This window comes from Haliaeetus leucocephalus, unplaced genomic scaffold, assembly GCF_000737465.1.
Source record: "Haliaeetus leucocephalus isolate CR32 unplaced genomic scaffold, Haliaeetus_leucocephalus-4.0 Scaffold517, whole genome shotgun sequence".
In the NCBI taxonomy this organism is placed as follows: Eukaryota; Metazoa; Chordata; class Aves; order Accipitriformes; family Accipitridae; genus Haliaeetus; species Haliaeetus leucocephalus.
This window is the reverse complement of record NW_010972953.1, coordinates 56,888-80,924: the sequence shown is the minus strand read 5'-3', so window position 1 is coordinate 80,924 and position 24,037 is coordinate 56,888. Positions and strand designations below refer to the sequence as shown.

The 24,037-nt window shown below is 40.2% G+C and overlaps 1 protein-coding gene across 1 annotated transcript in view; it reads right to left on the bottom strand.

The window, feature by feature from the left end:
* Positions 1-10,245: 10,245 nt before the first annotated feature.
* RRAGC (Ras-related GTP binding C) overlaps positions 10,246-24,037 on the bottom strand; it is a 21,071-nt gene continuing 7,279 nt past the window's right edge. Inside the window, exons 2-7 of the mRNA XM_010575937.1 lie at positions 18,327-18,530; positions 17,397-17,596; positions 16,406-16,520; positions 14,730-14,872; positions 13,203-13,351; positions 10,246-12,204 (exon numbers count right to left, since the gene is read on the bottom strand). Of these exons, the coding sequence (XP_010574239.1) occupies positions 12,053-12,204; positions 13,203-13,351; positions 14,730-14,872; positions 16,406-16,520; positions 17,397-17,596; positions 18,327-18,515 (948 nt within the window). The 5' untranslated portion in view covers positions 18,516-18,530 and the 3' untranslated portion in view covers positions 10,246-12,052. The remainder of the gene's footprint in view (positions 12,205-13,202; positions 13,352-14,729; positions 14,873-16,405; positions 16,521-17,396; positions 17,597-18,326; positions 18,531-24,037) is intronic.

Genomic DNA, 24,037 nt, shown 5'->3' with positions numbered 1-24,037 from the left:
GCAAATACGCAAACATTTAAAAACTGTGACTATTTAAATAAACTTTCTCCCTTACAGCTCTACTAGACTCTCTGCGTGTAACAGATTCTTTAAAAGAGAACAAGACAGCCATCTAGAGGGCAAGAAGAATAAACGATCTTTAGATCACAAGGGAACACTGAATGACCAATTCACTCACTGTAAGCCAGAAAAAAACCCGGCCAAATAGATGTGAATCTAAGTAAAAAGGATCCACATTACTGTTACCCACCAGGGAGTTTATTTTTACTTGGTATTTCAACATAACTCACTTAATCAATAACCCTGAACTGCAACAGTGACAGTTTTCTCCTTTTAGGATGATAACTTACACAGAAAGTACATATTTTTATAAAAGCAAAATGTTTTTCACTGTATGGCACAGAAGCCTAAAAAATTAAAAGCACTGATCCATAATTAGGTGTAAGGATGTCAGTTATGTCTAGCTTCTTAACTACATTACTGTACTCATCATTTCCTTCTCCCATACTGACTGGCTCTGGTGTACAACAACACACAGCACAAAAAGGCAGGTAAACTAGCAGTGAGCCTCCTCACTACAGCATCATAAAACAGCATTTATGGCCATAACGCCCATAGCAGTTCATAACTGATAAGTTCTATGCCTTACTATGAAGGTTTACAAGTGGGAGTTCTAAATGGAGCATCTTTAGAAGTAGCTATTTCTTGGTACATCAGAGAATTGGATATATTTGGGAATTACAGCCCAGTAGGAAAGGATTCTGGCTAATTCTTACTGTTTACTCAGATCAATTCCTGGCAATGGGAAAGCTTAATGCAGTTCTATTAGTGTAGGTGTTTCAGAACAGATGTTACAGATGAAGAAAAATGTGCAGAAGAACTGAAGTATCATTTGAAGAAAGTACAGAGAAAGATCTAGTTTCTAGAGTTTTGATTCAGATTGGGCAGAGGGAAGATCGTGGGACAAAACAAATAATTAATCAGCAATGCTTTTTTCTCTCTCTGGACCGATCGATTTCCTTTTGGTAGTCTCATTTTCTACCCTACCAGAGATCTAACTGTTCTTAACGTAGCAAGTCCACTGTGACCACTGCAGGCCATCTCTTAAGCCTACTGTGGCTACCTGGCATATTTTTCATCGTATAGGGACAAATGCATACAAAATTCTCTCACATCTCTTGCCATTTCCACAATATGGAGTAAAGGTCTTGAGTTGTGAGTCAGGAATTGAGGGGTGCACGTGGTGTGGAGGAACATTTAATTCTACTGTATACTGATTTAGGAAAAAAGTCTACAGAATACTGGTCACACTGAAGTACCTCATCCCCTAGATTTCTGTATGACCCTGAGACATTTAACACCTTCCCTTTGTTTCATATCTGACATGAAGAGCAGATGGCCTGCTTACTGACACCAGCAAGATACAAACTTTTAACTAAATCCAAAAGTGTTCTTTAAAAGATTCTTTACACTGGTCTTCTAATGATGACCTCTTCCCTAGTTTTGCAATGGTTTCAACAGGATTTTCGATCACTGGTGTAGCTATAAAAAGCAAGACACCTCCTCCTAACCCCATTATGATGAAAGCTTTAAATTTTATTATTCATTTTTAATGGGAAGAAGTTAAACTCCCTCAGGAATCATAAAAGGTAGGTTTTTGATCTATCAGCTAATGGAAGGTTGCTACAGAGTCATGCCTTCAGCAGACAGTCTGAGGAAGGGTATACCTTGTACCTGGATGACAAGAGAAAGACAGATGTTGCCCATCATTATTTTGAAAAAAATAAATTATTTCATTTTAAACAAGACTATTTTAGGGGTTCCTCTGTTTGGTTTTTGGTGTTGGTTTGTTGGGTTTTTTTCTTAATCTCTTATCAGTCTTTGAATAGTATTTAAAAAATCATGTACCATCAACCAAAATTACAAGCTCAGACCAAGACACTGTCTTAAGATAATTGTCTGTTTAACATTTAGATCATCCTACACAAAGGTAACATTTCTGTTCATCACTCTGTAGTTAAAAATTGTAATATAACCCCTGCTCTACACAGTGTCATTTTTGAAAAGCCATTAACATCAGTATTTGCATCAAATACCATAAAGGTTATATATATATATATTAAAAAAAGGGGGAGGGAAGACTGCAAATCAGATCACCTTCCAGGTCAAAAAACTGTCTGGCCTAGCACCTGGTTGATCTTCAAATGAGATTTCAAAACCTGATGAGTGACTGCAACAGCTCAGAAGATGGCTCTGAACTATGAGTTCAGCCTAGGAGCATGTTTTTATCCCAGTGAGTTCCAGCTAACAGGTATGTGTTGGCGTGTGACAAAAGCTAGCCTCGAGACACTGGGGATTGGAAGTGTGACACATGGAGGCTCACAGAATTTTTGAAAAGTGAATGTGCTTACAGGGAAGTGAGATTTTTTCCTTGCTTTCATTGGTAATCAAAATTATCAGTCTCCCAAAACACAATTATATAGGCTTATAAATGCAAATATTTCCTTTTTGCTTTCCTGTTACAGATTTCAGATAAAGAATAAGCAGCTGACAGCCTGAAAGACATTGGGGAGTGTGGGGGGGTAGACACAACATCAACAATAAAAACTCTATTGCAAAAATCAAAGTGAGAAGCAAGATGTGGACAGACTGGAATAGTTTCACCTCTCAAGGTAGGAAAGAAAATGGAACATAAAAGAATCAACAGCTGTGAGACAGGGAGCCAAAGGAACCTTAGTAGATATAGTAGATATATGGATGTAGATAGGAACTGTTTAATAATTATCTAGCTTATAATGAAGTTAAAGAAATTTCAATAGAGGTAGACATGGCCCAAGGAGATGAGAAGTGATGCTTAACGTTTGCATTGTTGAGGCTGGTTGGGACAGGAGATAGTCCCTGATAAGAAGCAGCAGTCGACCCCAAGAACCAGCCAAGACCGGCCTTGTGATTTGGATAAATGCCAAGGAGCAACTGAGTCTGTGCAGTGACAGAAGGTTAAGAGTTCACCGCGAAGAAGACATACAGCCTTCATCTTCACGACCACCATAAGGACGCACTGTGCAAGCGCAGTTGAGAGGAGACTATGGAAATGGCTTCCTGGAGCTAATTTTAATATGAAGCGGGGATAGGTAATGCCTATGTATAGGCGTATTGCGAAACTCTATGTATATGTAACATTTGACTGTATAAATTTAAAGCGAACTGCTGAGTCAGGCGCGCACAACTTTGGTGGGACTACCCCCCGTGCTGCCCAGTGCTGAATGAACATACCTACTTTACAATCTCACTGATTGTGGAGTCTGTTTCCACACGTCAGCTGCCTAATTTACAAATTTGCCACTTTTTAATCAAATTAAGTCCTACCTTAGGATTGCAACACACTTCAAAAGAAGAGTTAATTCACCTCCAGACAATTCCGTTATGAAAGTGAAGTGTGTAACTTCAGGTATTTGTACTTGCTAGAACTAAATATGAAAACCCTATTAAAAAGGCTGCATGAGTTCTAGGTCTACGTAAAAAAAAAAGTTTATCTCCTGAAGCTGAGCTCTGTTCCTGAACTTGGAATATTGTTTATTTTGCCATGAAAAGAAAACAGCTTCAGAAAAGTCACAATTCAGATTCTTTAGTCTGGATCTTGCAAATACCTCACTCTTCAAAGGCCTCCGCTGTGCCTCCAGCATTTTCCTAACCTGCTGTTTAAACACAGATTTATTTTAATTGGTCCTTTACCTCCTGAATGGTCCCAGCTGCTTTTCTTCACTTGGCCTCACCAGGTGTCTGAGAGGTAAATCAGGGTAATTAGTTCTGAATTACCTAGCTGATTGCTGAAAAAAGTGACATTATCTAAGGTAAAAAAGGAGGAAGGGAAGTTAGAATCTTCTAACATAACACACAAATAAAGGACAGAAAGGAAGAGGGCAGCCAGGACAGTCTTTTGTCCTTCATCTCCTTCATCAAGTCCACAAGGCTAGCAAATGTGGTCGTACTCCCTGCTACCAAGGACAAATTAGTTGCTCACAAACCTAATTAGCAAGCCTAATTTTGTAACAATTAACTATCCAGTAGCACTCACTGACTGCAGCCTCAGTAATCTGAAGAACATGACCACCAGCAAAAGAGAGAAAGCAGCAAACCAGCCTTTAGGAGGTTTAATCAGCTCTGAACCTATTTTCTCTGTAACAAACTACAAAAACCTTTACATATTTGGTCTGGCTTAGCTTGGACTGATTTATTAATGCTAGCTGTGAATGTACTTCTATAGAATTTTGTGTTTATGTTGTAAAAGTGTCTTAGCTAAGTAAATGGCAACAAAAAAAGACAGAAAATGTATTCGCATACAGTCGGTACTGTTATAATCCAAGCTGGAACTTTTGAAGACCCAGTGTCACGTTTTGTATTTTATTGTATTTTGGTGGGTTTTGTTGTTGCTGTATGTATGTGTTGTATTTTCAACTACAACCCAGAACAAAGGTCTGTTTTAAAGAGTCTGCTGCTTATTTACTCAAATCAAATTTGTCATCCCAGAGCCCATGTGAACGCATTTTCAGGATACCTCTTAGACTGGATGAAGAAATGATATACAATTAGTAACTGTAAGACAGTAACCAGGTTCTGAGGCTGCTGAGCAAATTGTTTTAAAGCCAAGTCTTTCTGTACTTGCACCAACCGTGATTACAGAGAAAGGCTGCTGTGGCACAAGCCTAGTGACTATGCTACTTTTCCTAGTCGACTTGAAGTATCCTACTCAGTAATTGCTTTTGATTGTTTAGTATGTTACTCAATCATTCTGTGTATGTACAGACTGGGAATAATGAGCAATCTATTTGTCACCTGGGACAATACTGGGAAATTGTCAGCATTAATTACATTATCAAATTTTAAATGGTCTATTGTTTCGGTGACAAGTTCTATAAATAGAAATAGCATTTGTTTAAAGGGCATGGCTAACAGCGTCAAACAGCAAGCACTCAATACTTTCTGTGTAGTTCAGTTCTGAAGAAACATACACCAGATAGACTATATTTCAGATTCTTTTCCTCCCCATCTGTTTTCTCCTCCATTCCATAGAACTTTTACAGTGGGAGTGGGGAGGAGGGACAAGTTAAGATCCTCAGCTGTGCTCAGTTAACACTGAAGACAAGTGAAAAATAACTACAAAAGGCTACACAAGTAATTCAATAACTGCAGAAGTAATCCCAATCCAGGCACACACAGTTTGGAATGCTGTCATGACACATGGAAGTCCTCCCCTAATACCTGGACCTAGGAACCGATCATGATGGCATGTGTTCAAGAGTATCCAGAGGGAAATGTTTTCTAAATGATGCACAGAAGTCTTTAGCCCAGTAAACAGTCAATATTCATGCCATGCAAAGGACTGAGGTGTTGTGGATATTTGTTCATTAAAGTGAAGGAAGTGCTTTGCAATTTGTATTATCACTAAATATTTAGGGTTTTGGTTGTGGGGGTTTGGGTGTTTGGGCTTTTTTCATTTGATACAGCTCAGATCTTCTTTCTGGGATCAATGCTGTCCCAGCAACAATGAAAAATAAAACAGTAGTACCTTTATTTACATTTCTCAAATACCATGAAAACCGTTCCCAGGCAGGACCCAATCAATGTTAAAGACTCAAACTATGCTACTCTGCTTGAAGCTACGAAAGAATTTTTTTTAAGAAACCAAGAAATTAGTAGCGTAACAAAGTAGCTAAAAATGATGTTGCACTTTTTGATATATATGAATTGCATAGCTGTGGATGTACAGTAAGTGCCTAACATAATGACATAATGAGTCATGACTGGAGCTGGAAGGCTTATTTGCCCTTAAGTGACACAAAACCAGGGAATTAACATCAAAGTAGCTTACATCCAATATAAGATACCTTGTTTCACTTCACAGCAGGTTTTTAAACTCAACTGTTAAATGATGGAATATTGATCTATTCCTCTGTGAAATAATGAAACTTGAATTTTTCAAAAGCACATCTTATTTGCTGTTTCAGTGACATTTCTTTTCATGCTGAATATATTATATTGTTATAAATTCTTTAACTAATATTTCACCCCAAACACAACCATCTGGAAGGTGAATCACAGAAACAAAACATTAGCTGCTTATGCCCAGAAAAATTACAGTTTTCAAAACAAATATCAGAGCTGAGTGCAAAGGCGGAAAATATCCAAATTGCAAAGTAGCAACTTTGACTTCTATTTAGAACCACAAAAATGCTTGTACTTAAAAAAAACTCTTATACTCAAAAAACCAATCTACCTCCCAACTAAAATTGGAAAAAACTTACAAATTTAAACAAAATCATACCGAGACTATGCAATCTTCTCTGTGATATGGCTCACCTTCCTAGTTTTACAAGGTCTGCATTTTTATAATGGTGCCATTAATAAAGCTGTCCACCTGGAGATACACAGACACCTACTAGCACCGTCTGTACATGGATTTCAGACCATACCCAGAAAACAAGCTCGGGTTAATTAAAAACAAAGAAATTGACATTTCTTTCCTTCTCATGCTTAAGGGATACCTGTTTACACATTAAGACCAAACTGGGCAGCAACATAGAGCTTTGAAGCTCAGGAGCTGTGAAGAATGGCAAGTGATTCTTAGATCCAGGCAAAAATGGAGCTAATATAGCCATATGGTAAGATAAGCTTAGCAGATTTGCTTGGTTCCCAGTAAAATTAGACAATCTAACCTCTAAAACTACGAAGTCAGTTAAAACAGAGATATACACCTTATTTTGCCTTCAATTTAAAAACATTATATACACGTTTACACGAATATGAAGCTTTATTCTTAATGGTAATCAGGCATTTTGCTTACATACCTCACATTCCCTCAGAGAATAATACCAAACCGCTTACAGAGAGAAAAAAACATTTTTCTCACTATTTTTAAACACATTTCACGCTACAGACCACACATCTATGCCTGGTGGTCCTACCACCGATCTCTCTTCAGTGACATTGTATTCTGAACCTCATATATACTGCAAATTAGAAAATGTTTCATCTGTTGCTTATGCTCTTCAGCTAGCAGTTAGAAATATTTTGCAGCATCACAGAGCTGCTGGATGTACAGAGCCCCCGAACGTCATCATGTCCAGTATTCTGCAGCATCACAGAGCTGTTGGATGTACAGAGCCCCTGAACGTCCTCATGTCCAACCGCCCCCTCAAAGCCATCGCCAGCGCTAGATCAGGTCAGCCCTAGCTTTTTCTAGCTGAAGGTTGAAAACATCAGAGGATGGAGACCCATAACTCTCTGGGTAACCTGTTCCAAGTACTTGCATCACCTTCTCAGCGAAGACTTTTTTCCTTAGTATCTAATCTGATACTGCAACTTGATGTCACTCTCCCTTATCATACCATCAGCCACTATCAAGAGTAGCTTGGCTCTGTCATCTCTGTACCTCCACTTTGATGGTCCATTTACACACACATGGTGAGAACAAATGCTGAAGTTAAAAAGGATACACATAGTTGCAAAACCGAGGTGAATAGTCATATTGGAAATAAGGAAACATAGTAATAGTTCTAGACATGAAAAAATACTCTGTTCACAACACAGAGGAAAAAATCTAACGTGATGGATCTTGGGCAAAAAACATTTACTCTGCGCTTGAACGAACCAACAGGAGGACAAAATCCTATTTATCCAGACAACATAAGAGAATTTTACCAAATGTAAGTTGACTCAAAAAACACTCCAGCATTCAGAAAAGGCACCTCTAGAACTCCTTTTTAAAGGATACTTCTCTCCTGCTACCCATTTCCAACTCTCCAGGTAGAAACCAGTGCTGGGAAGGCAAAGCATAATGCGAAAAGGAAAGGAAGGGAGAAGATGGCCACATACACAGTAGCAGGAGCCAGTGGAAACGTCAAGTAAGAAAAAAATAAAAGAAAATGCTTTACCTGGGATCCAGCAACAGCATTTGACAAAACAGAAAAGTTTAAAGACAGTTTTTCCTCAGCTGCTCTTTTCTAAAAAGTTAAGTCAGCCTTCAAGGAAAAACTACAAACACCTCTGAACTCGTCCTGGTGTGCAGCAGCACGAGGATGTATGTCCGTCCCAAGTAAGACCTACCTGAGACATGAAGTGAAGAAGATGGCTTTGGGAAAGGCAACTTTTGTTTTTTTTAAATCTCGCAGACACGTTACAAGACTGCCATCTACCGCGAGTTGGTACTCAAAGCGAAAAAAAACCCCGCTCTTCCACACGAAAGGGAACACAGAATCTTTCGTCAATGAGAAAAGAACCACACACGCACGCAGGTGTCAGGCGGTACGTACTCAGAATGACCGGCGGCTCCAAAGCCTGTCACCTCCCGTACTGGGAGGGCCGGACGGAACGCTGACCGCCTTCGGCCACTCGGCGCGCGCTGATCCGCGCCAGGCGTCGACACGCAGCGATCCGGCCGACGGCCGCTGCGGCAGCGAGGCTCCCCTCAGGCGAGGAAAGGCCCGCCAGGCCGCCCGCCCGCCGCGGAAAACAACGGAAGCGGGCGGGAAAGCGCCCGCTCCGCCCGAAGCTGAGCGACAGCTGCCTTCGCGCCATTTGGGCGCCCCCTGCTGCCTGGGGCAGCCAGCGGGACCCCGGCCCGGCTGGGCTCCCGCGCGGGGCCTCTGGCAGCACCCGCCGTCGGCGCCGCAGCGACTCTTCTCTCAGCGCGGGGACTAGGTGCCTCGGAGGGAGGAGGGCCGCTCGCCGCAGGCCGCCAGGCGACAGGAGCTCTCCCGCGCTTCCCTTCCCGCTGCCTGAAGGTAAGACCCCGTTCCGTGTAGCCCCATGCTTACAGCTGCTGTCCGTTAGATACGGAGTGGGTGATTCAGTCACGCATGACTTTCGGGGAGGTCTGAGAGGAAGGGAGGGAAGACCGCTCGCTCCTCCAGCCGAACGATAGGCAGATGTAAACCTTCAGGACCGCAGATAGACACCACCTTTTATTACCCTGCCCCCTCTTCCCAGGCCGGGCCTTTCCTTCCTTCCCTCTCCTGTGCTACAGCTGGCACGATTGTCAATCGGAAACCTAGCCAGTGATTAGCAACCATTAGTCTGGTGCCAGACACCTCGAAGCTCTGACATGTATTTTGCAAGGGATTGCCTTAGCCTTCAACAGAAAGAGATTTTATTCCTTCTCCCTGCAGGCTTGTCACCTTTTCCCCCTATGCCCTCCTGCATCTGCACCTTTTTTCTCCTTCAAAGCGCACATCCTCCGTTGTTTGTGAAAAAGACTGCAGAGCAGCTGTACCACTACAGGTTCAGAGGGGAAAAAAAAGGCAGAAAGGTGAAGCACTAGTTGATGGTCGTCTTTACAGTTTCAGTCCTTTTATGGAGAGACTGTGATACTGCCTTCCCTTACCTCTAATAGGATCTCCCCCTGCAGCAGGTCAGTACAGGAAGGGGAGATAGGTCCCTACACAAGGGAGAAAAAGTGTAATTCCCATCCTTTCCCCTCCCTCCCTCCCTGGCAGCATAAAGATTTCAGCAGAAACCAAAAGCTGCCTTGCTAAAGCAGCAACAGGTTAAGGAACATGCTACCTGAATAGCAGCATCTCACTTAACATGAATCAATTTAGGAAGGCCGTTAAGACAGTAAACTGAAGAAATATCATGCTCCTTACTAGAGACAAATTTAACTTTTAAAGCTAATATTGTGCAGGTAGTAGTGAAAATAATCAGTATTCTGTTTTGAGATGCTACCATTAACCTTTAGTAAATGCAATCATTCAAGAGTAAGGTAATGCTGACAAAAAAAACCAAAACAAAACAAAACAAAAAAAACACCAACAAAAACCCACCACAACATGCACACCAGAAGGCAGAATTTCAGAACGCAGCCTAAGGCTCACCATTAATCAAAAGAAAATAACAAGTCACTTCATCATTTATATGCCTTTAAAGTCTAGAGTCACCTCCTGAAAACTGAGTATTCAGTTTGGAGTCAGCTTTTAATGGAGAGGAAAGCTAAGGCCAACTGAAATTTTTAAAATTTCACATGGGAAGGTGGTATTTAACTTCTTTAAAAAATACTGTGAAGATAACATGGCTTTTTAAAATTTGCTTAACCTTATAAGGCCTTTATAGACTTTTGTTGAACTGTCTCACCCTCTCACAGAAACAATAGTGTTACAGTTTGACCATTTTTCATTTTATTACATCATGTAGAGAGCAAAGACAAAGAGAGGAACATACATGTGTACTTAGAACATGGAAAACTCACTGCACAAATGGGAATGATTTCTTCCTTCCTGTGATCTTGCCAATTACTTTTCCTCTCACCTTGAGTACTAGAACACTGTGATAAAGCTTGCAAGCTACAAAACCCAATCTTACAAGCTTGCAGCACTTCCTTAAAAAAACCCTGCAGTTCCATTACCAAAGAGGGGCTCAGCCTAGGTTCAGAACTACAACCGCTATTAAGAGAACTGAACTAGAGCACTTGAATTCCCAAGTCTCGTGCTGACCGTGGTAACTTTTGGAGCAGATCCTTTATGTATTTAGTATCATACAACATCTTTAGAACAAAAGAAAAACATTTACACAGTATGTGCATACACCCTAATGTTAATGCATGAATATTCATTTTTACATAGTTCAATGAAAATCCATTCTAAAAGCACAGAAGCAATCCCGTGGTTATTTCTGACCACATAAATACATTGGTTGCAGAGATCGCTTACAGTTCCAGATCTTCTTGCAGAAACTTTTATAGGGGCACTTGTATAGTCAGTTGGTCCAGTGGCTTCGCAACACCTATATGCACATAGGGACAGGTAAAAAGAGGCAAGATCTTTACGGGCCAGCAGCTGAGCTTACTGCATAGCAAGGCTGATGTACAGTATGACGTCTGCAGTAATAATACCAATACCAATAAATTAGATTAAAACAATTCAGATATACTTCCCATAGTATGAAAGCCAGCATTCACAAAATCAGAAAAAAACCACTATTCTATTCAGATTGCATGGCAACAAACAAGAAAGTGTTTGCCACAGTACAGAATCAACGCACTTTCAATGTCCGGTATTATTAGTAGGTTGTAGCACACTGATATATAATTGCCGTGCAAGGATAACACCCTAAGACATTTTTCTAGGAATTGGCTTGATTATCAGTCAGAGGGTAGAGACAGATTCACCATCAAAAGCCAGTAACTTTGTCATTTCTTCGCTTGGGAATAGCTGAAAGTGGTTGCTTTATTCCAACAGGTGGCAGACATTTCAGTTTAGTTAGCCATGCAGTTGTTTTGTGAATAGGATTAATCACACAGATTTATGACATCCATGTTTTTGCAAAAGAGAGCAGGTAGTTTATTTCTGGTTTCAATACTTCCCTTCCATCAAAGGGGGCATACCAAGAAGTGTGGTCTGAAAGCAAAGTATCATGATCTCTTAAAATGAAGCTCCAGGTCAGCTCTCCAAACATAGAATCACTAGAACAGAGCTCTACCTTGCATCCACTTAACAAGTACAGAATTCACAAGAATACTCTGAGAATACCGACGAGAGCAAGAACTGCTTTATGGAATGATTTGTGAGACCAGCCTCACCAAACAAAAAGCCTGAGTTTCACAAGCCTAAATAATAACACCACCTTTTTTTTGTGTGTGACAAAAGGATAAACTTAAGCAAAAGAGGATATTCTACAGATTAATGAAAAAAAAAAAAGAAACAACAAAAAAAAAAGTTGAGCAGGTGACTATTCGAGTGTTTCACACTAAACTCAACTCAATCATTTGTAAGCTTTGACCGGGCAATCAGTCAGAGACAGACTGTTAAAATAGGATTCCTAACTGAAAAACCACTGCACTTGCAATAAACCTGGTTTCAAACCAGCATTTCTAACTCCACTGGCCTCAAAGTATTTTTACAGTAGTTTCAGTTGTCCAACATGAGTTACAAGCTGCTGTTCCACAGTTAGTGCCACTCTTCTCCTGTGAAACATACTTCAGGCTTTCAGACTACTCTTCTCTTGTTCCACAAAACTTTGGAGTGAAGAGCTGACAAGTCTATCCAACGTCTTTAGTTTTCCTCTAGACTGCATTCCTAGGTGTGCCATTGTGAGTCACTGCTTTCATATTTGAGGTGCTTGATTGATGGTTGCAGATTCTGTGGGAGGCAACACCTACTTCAAAGACTTCATGAATGGCTTTGCGGAAGCAATGAAAATTGTAGTCTATCAGACCTGCCAAGAAGGAGAGGGAGGGGAGAGGAAAAGCTGTGCTCAGCTTGGCATATTTATGTAATCAACAGAGCTTCTCAATCAATATACAGCTTTTCATTTACCCAACAGCTATTTTGCTACTTATTTTAGTATGAATTTGGATTCAGAATACTTAAAGTTTTATTGATGCCAGTATTTATTTAGACTGTCTCAGTTTTTAGAAAAAAAGGTACTCATTTGGAATGCAAGGTGTGTATTCGTAATTAAACAGCAGGTGAGGGGACAACACAAGACTCTACCCCCCAAAAACATGCTCATACAGCACAACCATCACTTGAATGTTATCTTGCCCCTTATGTCATTGATATATATCCTAACTGCGGTGAGAAAAACTTTGAGATCAAATACGGTACAGTTATTAAAAGAACACATCTGCTTTTTCTCTTTCTAAAATGCCAAGGTAGGTACTGTCACCATTTAAGTCAAATACTTTGAAATTAGGGCCTACGCTGTCATTTCTACCCCGTAACACATGCAAGACCATTCATACCATCATCTCCTACAGGTCCAAGCAACTATATAGCTGGTTAGACCTGCAATGTATTAAATACTTCATTCTAAGTTCCTACCACATGCTGTACTAGCCTACCACTGTTGATTTCTTCAGTCATATGTTAAAAAAAAATTTCATCAGTTCAACACGTGATAGAGAATATGGCTATTCACAATACAGGAGCTGTCAAGCAGAACGTAATAAGCATTACTCCATTCTACTGATTCCACTATAGCAGATGGTAGTGACACAGGCCACAACTACACAAGTCATTTCAGCAGGAGGACAGCAGTTAAAGCGATGATTCACAAGAATAAAAATAAGACCTCTTTATAGCTATCTCTGGGAAAGTAGAAAATTCCTCCCAGAAGAAATTAAACAAATTTAGTTACACGAAAATATAGTTGATAAAAAACATTAGATAAAAGCTGTTCATTGGGGGGTGGGGGTGGAGGGAAGTCCTTACCTTTGCGCTCAAAACTCTCTTCTCTAAGAATGCAAACTAATGCCAAAAACTTTGTTACTTCCTTTAGGTACAGGACCGTTGTGTTATTGAGCTTGATAATTGCCATTGACTCTTTATCATAAGCACTTCCAGTGCCATCTTCCTTTAACCTAAGAAAGAAGGAGTTAACCCAAGACATAATCTAGTAGGCATGCATATGTAACTTCAAGACAAATACCTGTTAAATGCACTTAGAAGAGTATCACTCATACTGAACAGTGAGCAAGCAAAGAACCTGCAATGCAGGCTTAATACTATTGTAAGACCATTATCACACCTTAAGTTTCTCAGGAAAGCTAGACCTAAACAGAGTAGAGGACTTCACTAGATACTGTCTATCTTAGATGAGCAGTTAAGAGCAAGCTGTCAGCATGCATTCTTTTGGTATCAAACTAAGAGCTATAGCTGTTCAGTCGATACCGTTTTCAGCTTACATCTGAGCATTCTTAATGGAGGTATTGTAGTACATTAGTTACAGCATAGTTTACCTTCAAACCAAAGAGTCACTGCTACTCACTGTCTAACTGAGTTTACAGTGCCACAGTAAGGTATCAGGTGATTGGTTTGAAGATTCTAATGCAGGACTTCTATGCAGAAACATCAATGGAGTGACACCTCAGCAAAACTACTTTAGGTAAATTAATACAAAGGCTTCCTTAGTGAGGCCAGGGTGTGCGAGTGCAACAGGGAGCAGGAGACTTTTTGGTCTTAAGCTAAACCAGCCCGCATTTACAAGAAAAGATTAGGATGCTGCTTTCTATCTGCAAGTTTTTAGTGTTAGTTAAATTACTGTAGAAGCAAAAGATGTATCGCAAGCTACTCCTGAAAAAAAAACCAAACAAAAACCAAAAAACCAAAACGGTTACACAACCCTGGGTTGACCCGTCAGCAGACAGACCATTAAACATTGCAGTATTTCTTGGCAGCACTGTATTTTCCAGGCTACAACCAAAGTTCTAAAATAAGTTACCACTCCTCCAGAGCTGCTTCAAAAATCCGTTGTGAAGTATAATTCAGCCGTAAATTTTGAGAAACAAGAGGTATATGCATCCCTCAGAGAAAGTGAGCAAGAGCCAAGTTGATCTCGCAAAAGCTATTCTGCTCAGATAGCGGCAAGTCTCAAAGCAATGTGACTGCAAGTTACACTTAAGAGCTATGGCATGCTACGGACCCCAGTTATTTGCAGGTATTAACATACTTGCACCCACCATGCCAAAAGAGACACAGCAGTATTCATATTTTACAGGAAACACCTGACTTTTACAAGTGTCAGATGGCTAAGGCCATGAGTGGCGGGAAACAGAGTACAAATGCTCAATCCAGCTGCCAAATCATTTGGCTTTATATTCTAATTACTTACAGAACCAATGTGCTCTACAGGCCAATTGATAGCATCTGGCTGGATGACAAAGCCAGCACCACTTGCACAGTTTGCAACCTATTCTACAACTTTTAAGGACTTTTTTCCTAAGAGCATTCATCACTTACCCATATATACAGGAAACATCTATCACTACATCAATCATGTCACAGCACAACTCATATGACTGCATGTCCACAGGGGAACTGTCTGTTGCGATGTAGATTTTGCTGACTACATCGAAGAGAAAAGCTTTTTCAATGCCTGAATTCTTCAGAAAGAGAAAGAATTTGGATGAATTTTTAAAATAACTACATTTTTTAAATCTCAAGTAGAATTCATATACTTTCACATTCTTAATAGCAGGAAATGGTTTAAACATAACCAATTTAGAGGCTTAAGACAGAATCAAGATTTAGAGCATATAGTTTATAAATACAATACCTTTGTTGCCATAGTACATATCAACATCACCTTCTAGTTGACAAAAATAAAGCTGAGGACTCAGAATTCTTTTCAGTTTATTATTTACCAGATCATAATTAAGGTTACATTTTACTATGCTTCCAGAACCCAAATTCAGCAGTTTTCCTCTTCTGTGGTTCTATTAACTCCAGAAGAGCCACACATTCACATCCACCTGATGGACCAGGCTCAGAGACAAGTTACTTCATACTAGTATGCTGACACTTACATTTTATGCTTGTGTAGTATCTTGGCAGTTCAGTTTCTGTGTGTGGCAGTTGCCGTGTAGTTTAACATGCAGAGCAAATAAAGTCAGCTTCTAAACTTACGACTCCGTGAAGACTATCACATTATGGCAGTTATGGGTATGGAAAAGCACCAAGCCAATTGTACCATCCCATTTGTAACAGAGCACTTTGTCAAAGTGCACGTGCTCATACTAAGTTCAGAAGCCTTCTGCTGTTAAGCAAGTTACCACGTATTCACTATGGATTTCTGGCAAAGCTAAATTTCTATTTAGGCACCGGAAGCATTCCTTATCACTTTTTCCTAGCTAGTCTGAATACCCAAGGCAGTGTCCTGAGGACATCCAGATGATCCTTTTGGCATCAGGGCCACGTTCCATAGCCTCATGGCACTAAGCAGGGTGACCATTAACATGCCCTTCATCCACTGGGCCAGGTTATTACAGACAGTCCTCTACTAACACAGCAAACAAGCATTATACAGTAGCATGGGGCGACACATCTGACCCACACAGCTCCTCTCAATCGCAACTGGCTTTTTTCATGTTGTCCACATGCCTGCAACAGCCTCACAGACATAACTTTAATGAGACAGGCTACTTCAGCCTTGTCTCTAGGGTGACATTTTATCTGATTTCAAGTACATAGCAGCAAATTTCTATGTCACAAATTCTGTAAGAAATGCAAACTCTGGAAGAGTAAGGGCAAAAGTCTCACAGGCCACATGAAATAGACAGTTTAGTTCAAGGCCAAGTTTATATTATTAAAAAAGTCTCTTGCCAGTACAGCTACATTAGACTAAGTGCCTTAGCAGACTAATCAGTATATCATGCTGGCAGAAAACTTCCATATCAACAGTTATAACCAGCCAAACTATGCTTTGTCAGTATTTAGAGAAACCCACACAAAGCACACACCAGTACAATTTAGCTGTGGTAAAAAGCTTCTAATGCAGACAACCAGGCCAGCAGAATACACCAACAGGAGTGCCACCTGAATCTCCCAAGGGCAGATCTAGCCAGCATTCCTTAGCAGAAGGACTTGCTTTACCATTCCGCGAATTTCACTCAAAGTTCTGTTAGATTAACACTTACTGATATAAAGATATTTAGTAGATTTTCCAGCGTTGGCAGTTGCGGAATGAGCTTCTGTACCACTTTACTGAAGGCTTCAAATATTGAATGGTCATAGATACTGGTCAAATAAAAGCTGAGATGAGGAGGGAGGGAAAAGGAATAAAAAAAGAACAAAGATTCAAGAGTAATTCAGAATTGCAATAGAAATAGTAAAGCTATGTTTTCTAACATTCAGCCCTGATGATTTAGCTGGGATGCCTTTATCACAATTATACCTGGCCACTACACCAAGAACCTAATTTCTGAGTGTCTGGAATAAACACAAAACAGACTTCCTCCATCCAGAGAGGTGGGAGAACAGAGAGGAAAATTTGAACATGCTTTCACAACACACTTAGCCTACAGAATGCTGATCACAAAGGCATTAAATACTTGACCAGATTTCTTCAAGTCTCACTCCTGGCCTTCCACTTTGTTCACACTTACACCGAGAGACACTGGCAATACTTAAAGGCTCCACAAGAATCAAAATAGCAGTAAAAACAGAGAAAAGATAGCTCATTTTAAAGGTGTCAGTAGAAGACACCTTAAAAGCGAGCCAAATACCAAGTAAGAGACTAAGCTTTTAAAACAATCACACTGAGAAGTCAGTGCTAGCCAGGACTAGAAGGCAGGCAGCTTCCCCTCTCCTTATCCTGTCCCTCCAGGCCACGTGTACAAATTTGGCCTGCTATGCTGGATGAAAAGTATGCAAAAGGACCTTGAATTATCAGCAAGTTTATGAATAAATCTGTTGATTGAAATCCAGTACAGCAGCCTGCCTTATTTTACTCAGCCTAACAGCTGAGGCTTGGCCATAAATTCAGCGGTGTGTTTTATAACAAGAGTTTGTGCAGTATTAAGAAATTCAAGGCCTTGCTCCGGTCCATCCACTATTACATCTAAAACCCATTAGTCTGTATGTGTATCAGCAACAGTAGAATTACATATGCCAGAATCTTTAACTCACCTAAGGTGAAGTTTTTCAAGACCAGCATCCGTAAGGTCATCATTAGCCCTCTGATGAATATCCCTCTGAGTTTCTATTTTATGGTCATCCGATAAACCATCAACTTTATGAATAAAAACTTCAAAGTTCATTTCTGGGTTGACCTTGTAGGCTTTTGAAACTGTAATGTGGAGTCTTGTTAAAGCTTCCATGTAGTCATCCTGTAAATCAGTTTTGGCAGGAATGAATGACAATGCTTTATCTCTGATAACTATTCTGTTCTGCACAAGGACAAAATATTTCAGTGCAAGAACTTCACTTCACTTCTGTAACTAAACAGAAGTATGGGAGAAGAGAATACCTTGGAGCGTCAGAAATCCAAGTCGCTTAGATTCTGTTATGTAAATTAAGTTGCATTAGCCATACAAGGCTCAGCTACACAAAACTAGGCTTCAGAGCAAAAGGCAGGTTACACTTCAACTCCAGCAAAAGGTGGCAGCGATCTCCAATACAGTCCTAATGACCAAGTAATCTCCCATGGTGCAATTCCTAAATTTATTAGAAGCTACCAGATACCCAATAGTACCAGTACTTGAAACTGAGGTCAGAAGTGTGCTGTTATTAAATGAATTCCGTAGCAGTCAACAGCAGAGTGAAGGAATAATTTAGACCATCTAAGCACAGCAGATTCTCACTATTATTATAGAAAAGGTAAGTTCTCAGGTAAGAGTACTCGCCCCTTTCCACTTTCTCCACCAGGAGCATGTGTTCCAGTCAATTCACAAAACTAAAAACCATACACCAAAAGTTAGATTGCCAACGCGTCCTTTTGTACATAACAGATGTTTTACAAACTTATCTAAAAATATAAATTATTAGCTTCTTGATCATTCCTCTCACACACAAAGCAAAAAGAAAACTTCCTTGTGATTCTTAGTGATTTGTATTTACCTGGGCATCAATAACATATATTAGAGCACCTGTTCCTCTGAAGATCATCTCATAATCAAATGTTGGATCAAAAAAGTCCATCTGTCCAGGAAAATCCCATATTTGGAAATTCACAAATGAACTGTTGGAAATATCATCTTTGTAGATCTTGTTGGTACTTTCCAAGAATAGAGTCTCATTGGGAGACATTTTGTGAAACACCACCTGTTAAAAGAACACAAATAATAGTCTCGACTTTATCTTATTAGAAGAGATTGGTAAACGTTCTGCCACTTGAATCTTACAAATAGGTTTATCCATTCTAAAGTGTACAGTTTCCTTCTGGTAAATAGACAGCTTCCTGCATCAGCTAAGGAAATAACCTACCCTCGACCAGAACCAAGGAACTGAATACAGTTAAACATTTTAACAAGTCTAAATAATTCTACTGCCTAAAGACAAAGACATCCCAGTTACTCTTTCTTCGTTGCAAATCTGACAGTATTTTCAAATTCTGCTATATTAGCCAATTCAGATCTGGTATAAAGCCACCGTGTTAATGAAGCAACTGCAAGCTTTTAAGAACTGTTCCCTTCCACTCTTAGAAATTCCTAAAGGAAACTTTGTTTTTAGTCTGGTGCCAAGCATTACAACACAATATAATCAGACTGTTCCTAAACTTCAATAAAAGTGTACAAAAATAACATCTCAAGTTTTAGAGACCCAGATAGCTAGGTAGTTTGCCATCTATTAACAACTGAATTATGTTTGCTGACCCTCTCAAGTACCCTAAGGAAACCATGAAAGCTTCTATACCAGTTGGTAAACAGTTTAGCTGCAGTGATGAAAAACATACTCATTGCTAGTACTCAAAAAGTCCCACTGGGACTTTAACCCTTCCCTGAACAAACAGAACTAGCATGTAACCCCAGAGCAAACCAGCCTGTAGCAAAAGCAGTCAGTTTCAACAGTGAAGGTTGCACTAAAGCAACTCAAACACTACAAACATGAGGTGGTCAAATGCTAGAACTGCAAAGAGAAAGATGTTTCCTATATAGCACTTGGTAATTTTTTTTTTTTTTAATGTTTCACACAGTTACAGAAGTCATCCATTAAAGAGACCTACTGCAACAATCTCTGTCAGAAAAACTGCAAGACAAACAACTCCACACCCAGTATAGTTAATGGATTCTTTACTGAGGTTCAAAGTAGTATGTCAGCCTAGATTTTTAAGACCACGGGAAAAAAATTGTTCCTCAAGGCAAACATTTGAGGAAGCCACGATGTAAACGAGTTTTTAAACAGCAGGACATTTGTATGGAAAAGTAAAAACAGTTCTATATATGTAGCAGCTGTATTGCAAGGACTAAAAATTCCTCAGGGTTTGCAGCACAGTTTTAAAGCATTCTGAAATCAATGTTCCTTCTGTGGAACTCAGCGTCTCCCACAGGGAGCAGGATAGAATTAGTGAATCCAGTTTAATGCAGATGAGTCTCTGAGAAGCAATGCCATCATCCCCCTTTCCCCTCCTTCCCAAAGCAGTGTGTTACATCAGATTGATGTTCCCAATCTGTTTTTTACACTAATAAGGGAACCAAGACACAGTTCTAATCAAATTCCATTTCTATCACCTAGCATCTACCCCTACTCTTACTTGCTTTACAGAGCTTTGATAAAGCAAATAAAAAGGCTGTGGGAGCATCCGATTGGAAGCATGCAGCTCACACTGATGCCAAGCAATTTTGACTGGGCATACACAGGCAGAGCAGACAAAGCTAGTAAAATTCTAAGAATCTGCTGAGTTTCCTTGCTATGGCTTTTATCATTCCCAAGTGTTCCTTTTACACCTTCAACATCCAACGGTCTCATCAACTTCCTGGCAGACTTCCTGCTTTTACTGTATTTTAAGAACTTTTCACTGTCAGCTTGAGCACTCTTAGCAATACGCTTTTTCAGTTTGTTTTTTTTTATCCCTCTGAACATCCGATTCACATCTGACCTGCCACAATCTCAGTTTTCAGGTTGTTTTTTTTTTATTTCCTGACATGTCAATCTTATCTCTACAATAACTTCTTTACAGCAGCACTTGGTTTTATTTTTGAACTGCAGCAGTTAAGCTGCACTCCTGATGCAGTGTTTCTGAACCACCCCCGTGTTTTTGGACTGCCCTTGTATTTTTTTTTTCTTTAAACTCACAATTTCTGTCTCAATTTTTCCTTCCTTGGATCTGTGAGCTGAATTTGTCCAACATACTCATTCCCACTACCTTAAACTTTGAATGGACTCCCCAGGGAAGCATGTGCTTGGTTTTTGGTGTTTTTTTATTTTACAAATCAGAGAACAGCCATATTTGGAATTTCACTACCAGCTGAAATGTTGGCCTGATCCATGCAAACAAAAACATCCCAGACCACTAAACAATAATCCTATACATCAAGTGACAAACATGACTTCCATAACACCCCTACTAAGAGAGCTTATGATCAAATATAACCTGTCACCACAAGACACTTTATCGAGTACATTGTAGCAACACCTGTAAACTGCAAGAAGAATATCTAATGCAGGAATTGCAAGTTGCTGAGAAAGTAACAAATCTACTTTAGTTTCCCTTTTTTTTTTTTTGACACTTTGTCTGGAAACCTGAATAACTGGTTTATATCTGAGAAATCTACATCCTTTTCCTCAAAAGGGAAATAACAACCAGAGCCAGAACTTTTCTAAGAATCTTCACAGTGCAAGTAACCCAAAGGGAAGAACCCTGCACTGGGAGTTGTCCCAAGCCACCACGAAAAGCATGCCTCAATGAAGTCTGTACAGCTGAAGCAGGCAATTTGCCCTTTATAATCAACCAGTCTCCCCACTGCAGCACAGGATCATTCTGCACATAAAAATAGGCACCTTTACCTATAAGTCCAAATGCAGAATGGGTTTTCAAACTCCTTTTTTTTTTTTTTCCAGTCATAGTAAACCCCTTTTTTTCTTGAGGTAATATTAGACTATTTCTATTGCCCTGATGTCCAGAAAGGAATTTGCACGGGCAGATGGAAGGAGGTCCCTGAAAAGAGAGAGAAAAGGTATGGTATTGCAAGATGGTGTTGAGAATCTACTAACTGGAAGCGAACAGCTGCTTCACAGGTAACAATGAGAAGCGACTTCCAAAGGATTCCCTAACAGCATAAGACATACAACCATTTTGTCAATTTCATGCTTTCCAGAATCTTTGCTTTAATTTTATGGATTTCTTAAGCTGCTGTAATGAATGAGATGGTCTCAGAAGTAGCAGCTGTCTTTTTTTCCAGAGGAGAGATTTGGGTAGTGTGGGGTAACAAAGGAAGAGGGTAAGTACAGCGAAAGGAAAACAAAACAGACAAAGTTTTTAAAGAAATTCACTAGTTATTAGGAGCACTACATTACATCTTGCTGTAAGATTTTTTAAGTATTAGAGCTTGCTACAGAAACATGACAGACAGCTGGTTCTGACTCCCTACTCCCCCAATTCAGTTCATTTAACACCTTTAAAGAAAAATGGGAGTAAATGAAAGGTTTACAGCAGCTCCAAACAAGCTGCTGCTTTAGGTTCTACCACATGCACAAATTCATCCCCCAGTAATACATTTATGGTAATCTTGTGAAGGCAGAGCAGCAAGTGTGGTGACCACAACAAAAACACCCAAAACAAAACAAAAACCACACACACACACACAAAAACCCCAAAATCAGGTACTCTGAATTCTTTTCAGGTTCCTATTACATAAGGACAGTGCAGTAAGTCCAGTTACACAAGTCATAAGTCTGCACAAAAATTTGCACAGGTTATACCAGTATGGAAAATCCAGTTGTCCAAAGGAAAAAAGAGTTCCTCCTCAGCACCATCGTTTTTCTTTCTTTTGTGAGAGGCCTCCTGTTAATATTGCTCTCAGTAGAGGGCTCAAATGGTTTAATAATTCATGTTTTTCACACAAATTTCTAGATTCCCACAAAGCCAATACTCTTCCTAATACAGTGTTCATCATGCACACCCCCACTCTCTGGCAAGGCGATCAACAACTAGTGCCCAGACAGAAGGGTCAGGTCTGGTTATGACCATGTTTGGACTAGACAGGTCTAAGAGCAGGGACGCTGTTGAAACTTCTTGATACTCAAAGAGTATCTCAAATTATTGCCACAGTTTGTTCACTCAGGCAGCAGCACAATCAGCTCCTAGGTAACAGAACCACAGCTTCTAATTCCCGAGCCAGATAGGCAACGGATCGGCAAAAGATAAATTCTGTGTCCTCTTATTGCATACTCAACATCACACTGTTCCTTTCCTGTACAACTACTTGAACGGGTCCTCAGAGAACTGATGCTACCAACCTTGGTCATCACAAAAAAAAAAAAAAAAAGTCCAAAACCTACATCTATAAAGTGACTTGTAAAGTCTTAAAATCTAGCTGCAATTTGGAGTTAACTGCTTCCCTCTAGCTTTTAGGGTTCACTTTTTTTCAGCTGCGGATAATAAAATAAGATCTCTAATGAGAGTCTACAAGGAGTGCCATTCACATGACTAAAGACAGAAAAAGACTTTCAGTACAATCACTGCATTTGCACATACAGTGGGGGCATTAGGCCTAAATAATGGGGAATAACTGGAAAGACTGAAAAGCAATGACAGCCCAGTCTGCCACTGTATTTCAGAATAGCACAATGGAAAAAAAATTCTCACTAACAGGTATGGCAACTTTTGCAAACCTTGTGTAAAGAAAGGCAAGCCTACAGCAAAAGATAGGAGTCTTCAGACTACTGTTTAGAACCCATCGGTCTAGTACAGCCTGTGGATTGCCAAGTAGTCTGCATAAGTTGGCTAAAAGAAGCAGATTCATACCTCCTATGGCACAATGTCCAAAAAAGGCTTCTCTGCATAAAACCTTTACAGAAATATCCGAAGGATTCCACACTTGCATTTGAAGTAAGTTTGAAGCCCCTAAGTCTAGAGCTTGAGAACCAAGGCATTTGACTAGTAACACCTTCCCATAAAAGTATCACCTAAAAACTTCATAATAGGGACTGCAAATGCAAAACTTGCACTGAGGAACAAGGATCATTCTTAGCGCCACACTTCTCTTAAGCAACGTGGCAAACAAAAATAGTTGGTTTTGTCTTATTTTTATTAAGAAAAGCTAGCAACTTCACAAAGCTACCAGCAAACCTAAGGCACCGAAACTGTTTTATTTCCTCTTCGACCAGCGACTCGTTCGCTTGGTCTAGCGTACTAAAAGAAACCAGAGGCTGTCTTTCTGCTCATACAGAAGCAGAAGTCTCTTTCAAAGGATCAAAAGGCAGAACAAGAGCTCAAGTCGTCTTCTGACCGGAAGCGCTAGCTAAACACCACACCTGTACCGCTCCCAGTGCTTTCACATCCGTAAGAAAGCACTTCACGGTAAATTTTACACCAGTATCTTAACTTTTCATTTCTGAAGCATTCAAGCGAAGAACTACAAAGGCTACAACCTATGCTACACAACCTTCCTCTCTCGGGGAGTCCGTTCTGCGAAGTAAGCATCCTTAAGCAGGAGCCTCCCTTCGCTTCAACTTCGCCACACGCGCCCGCATTAAAAAGCGGAAATTGCCGAAAGAGCACCACAGAAATGAGAAAGAGCTCGGCGCCGGAGAGGCAGCGCGGCAGGCGGGGGCGTTGAGCCGCCGGCTGCCCCCCACCCTCTTGGCGGGGGGGTGGGGGCGGGGCAAGG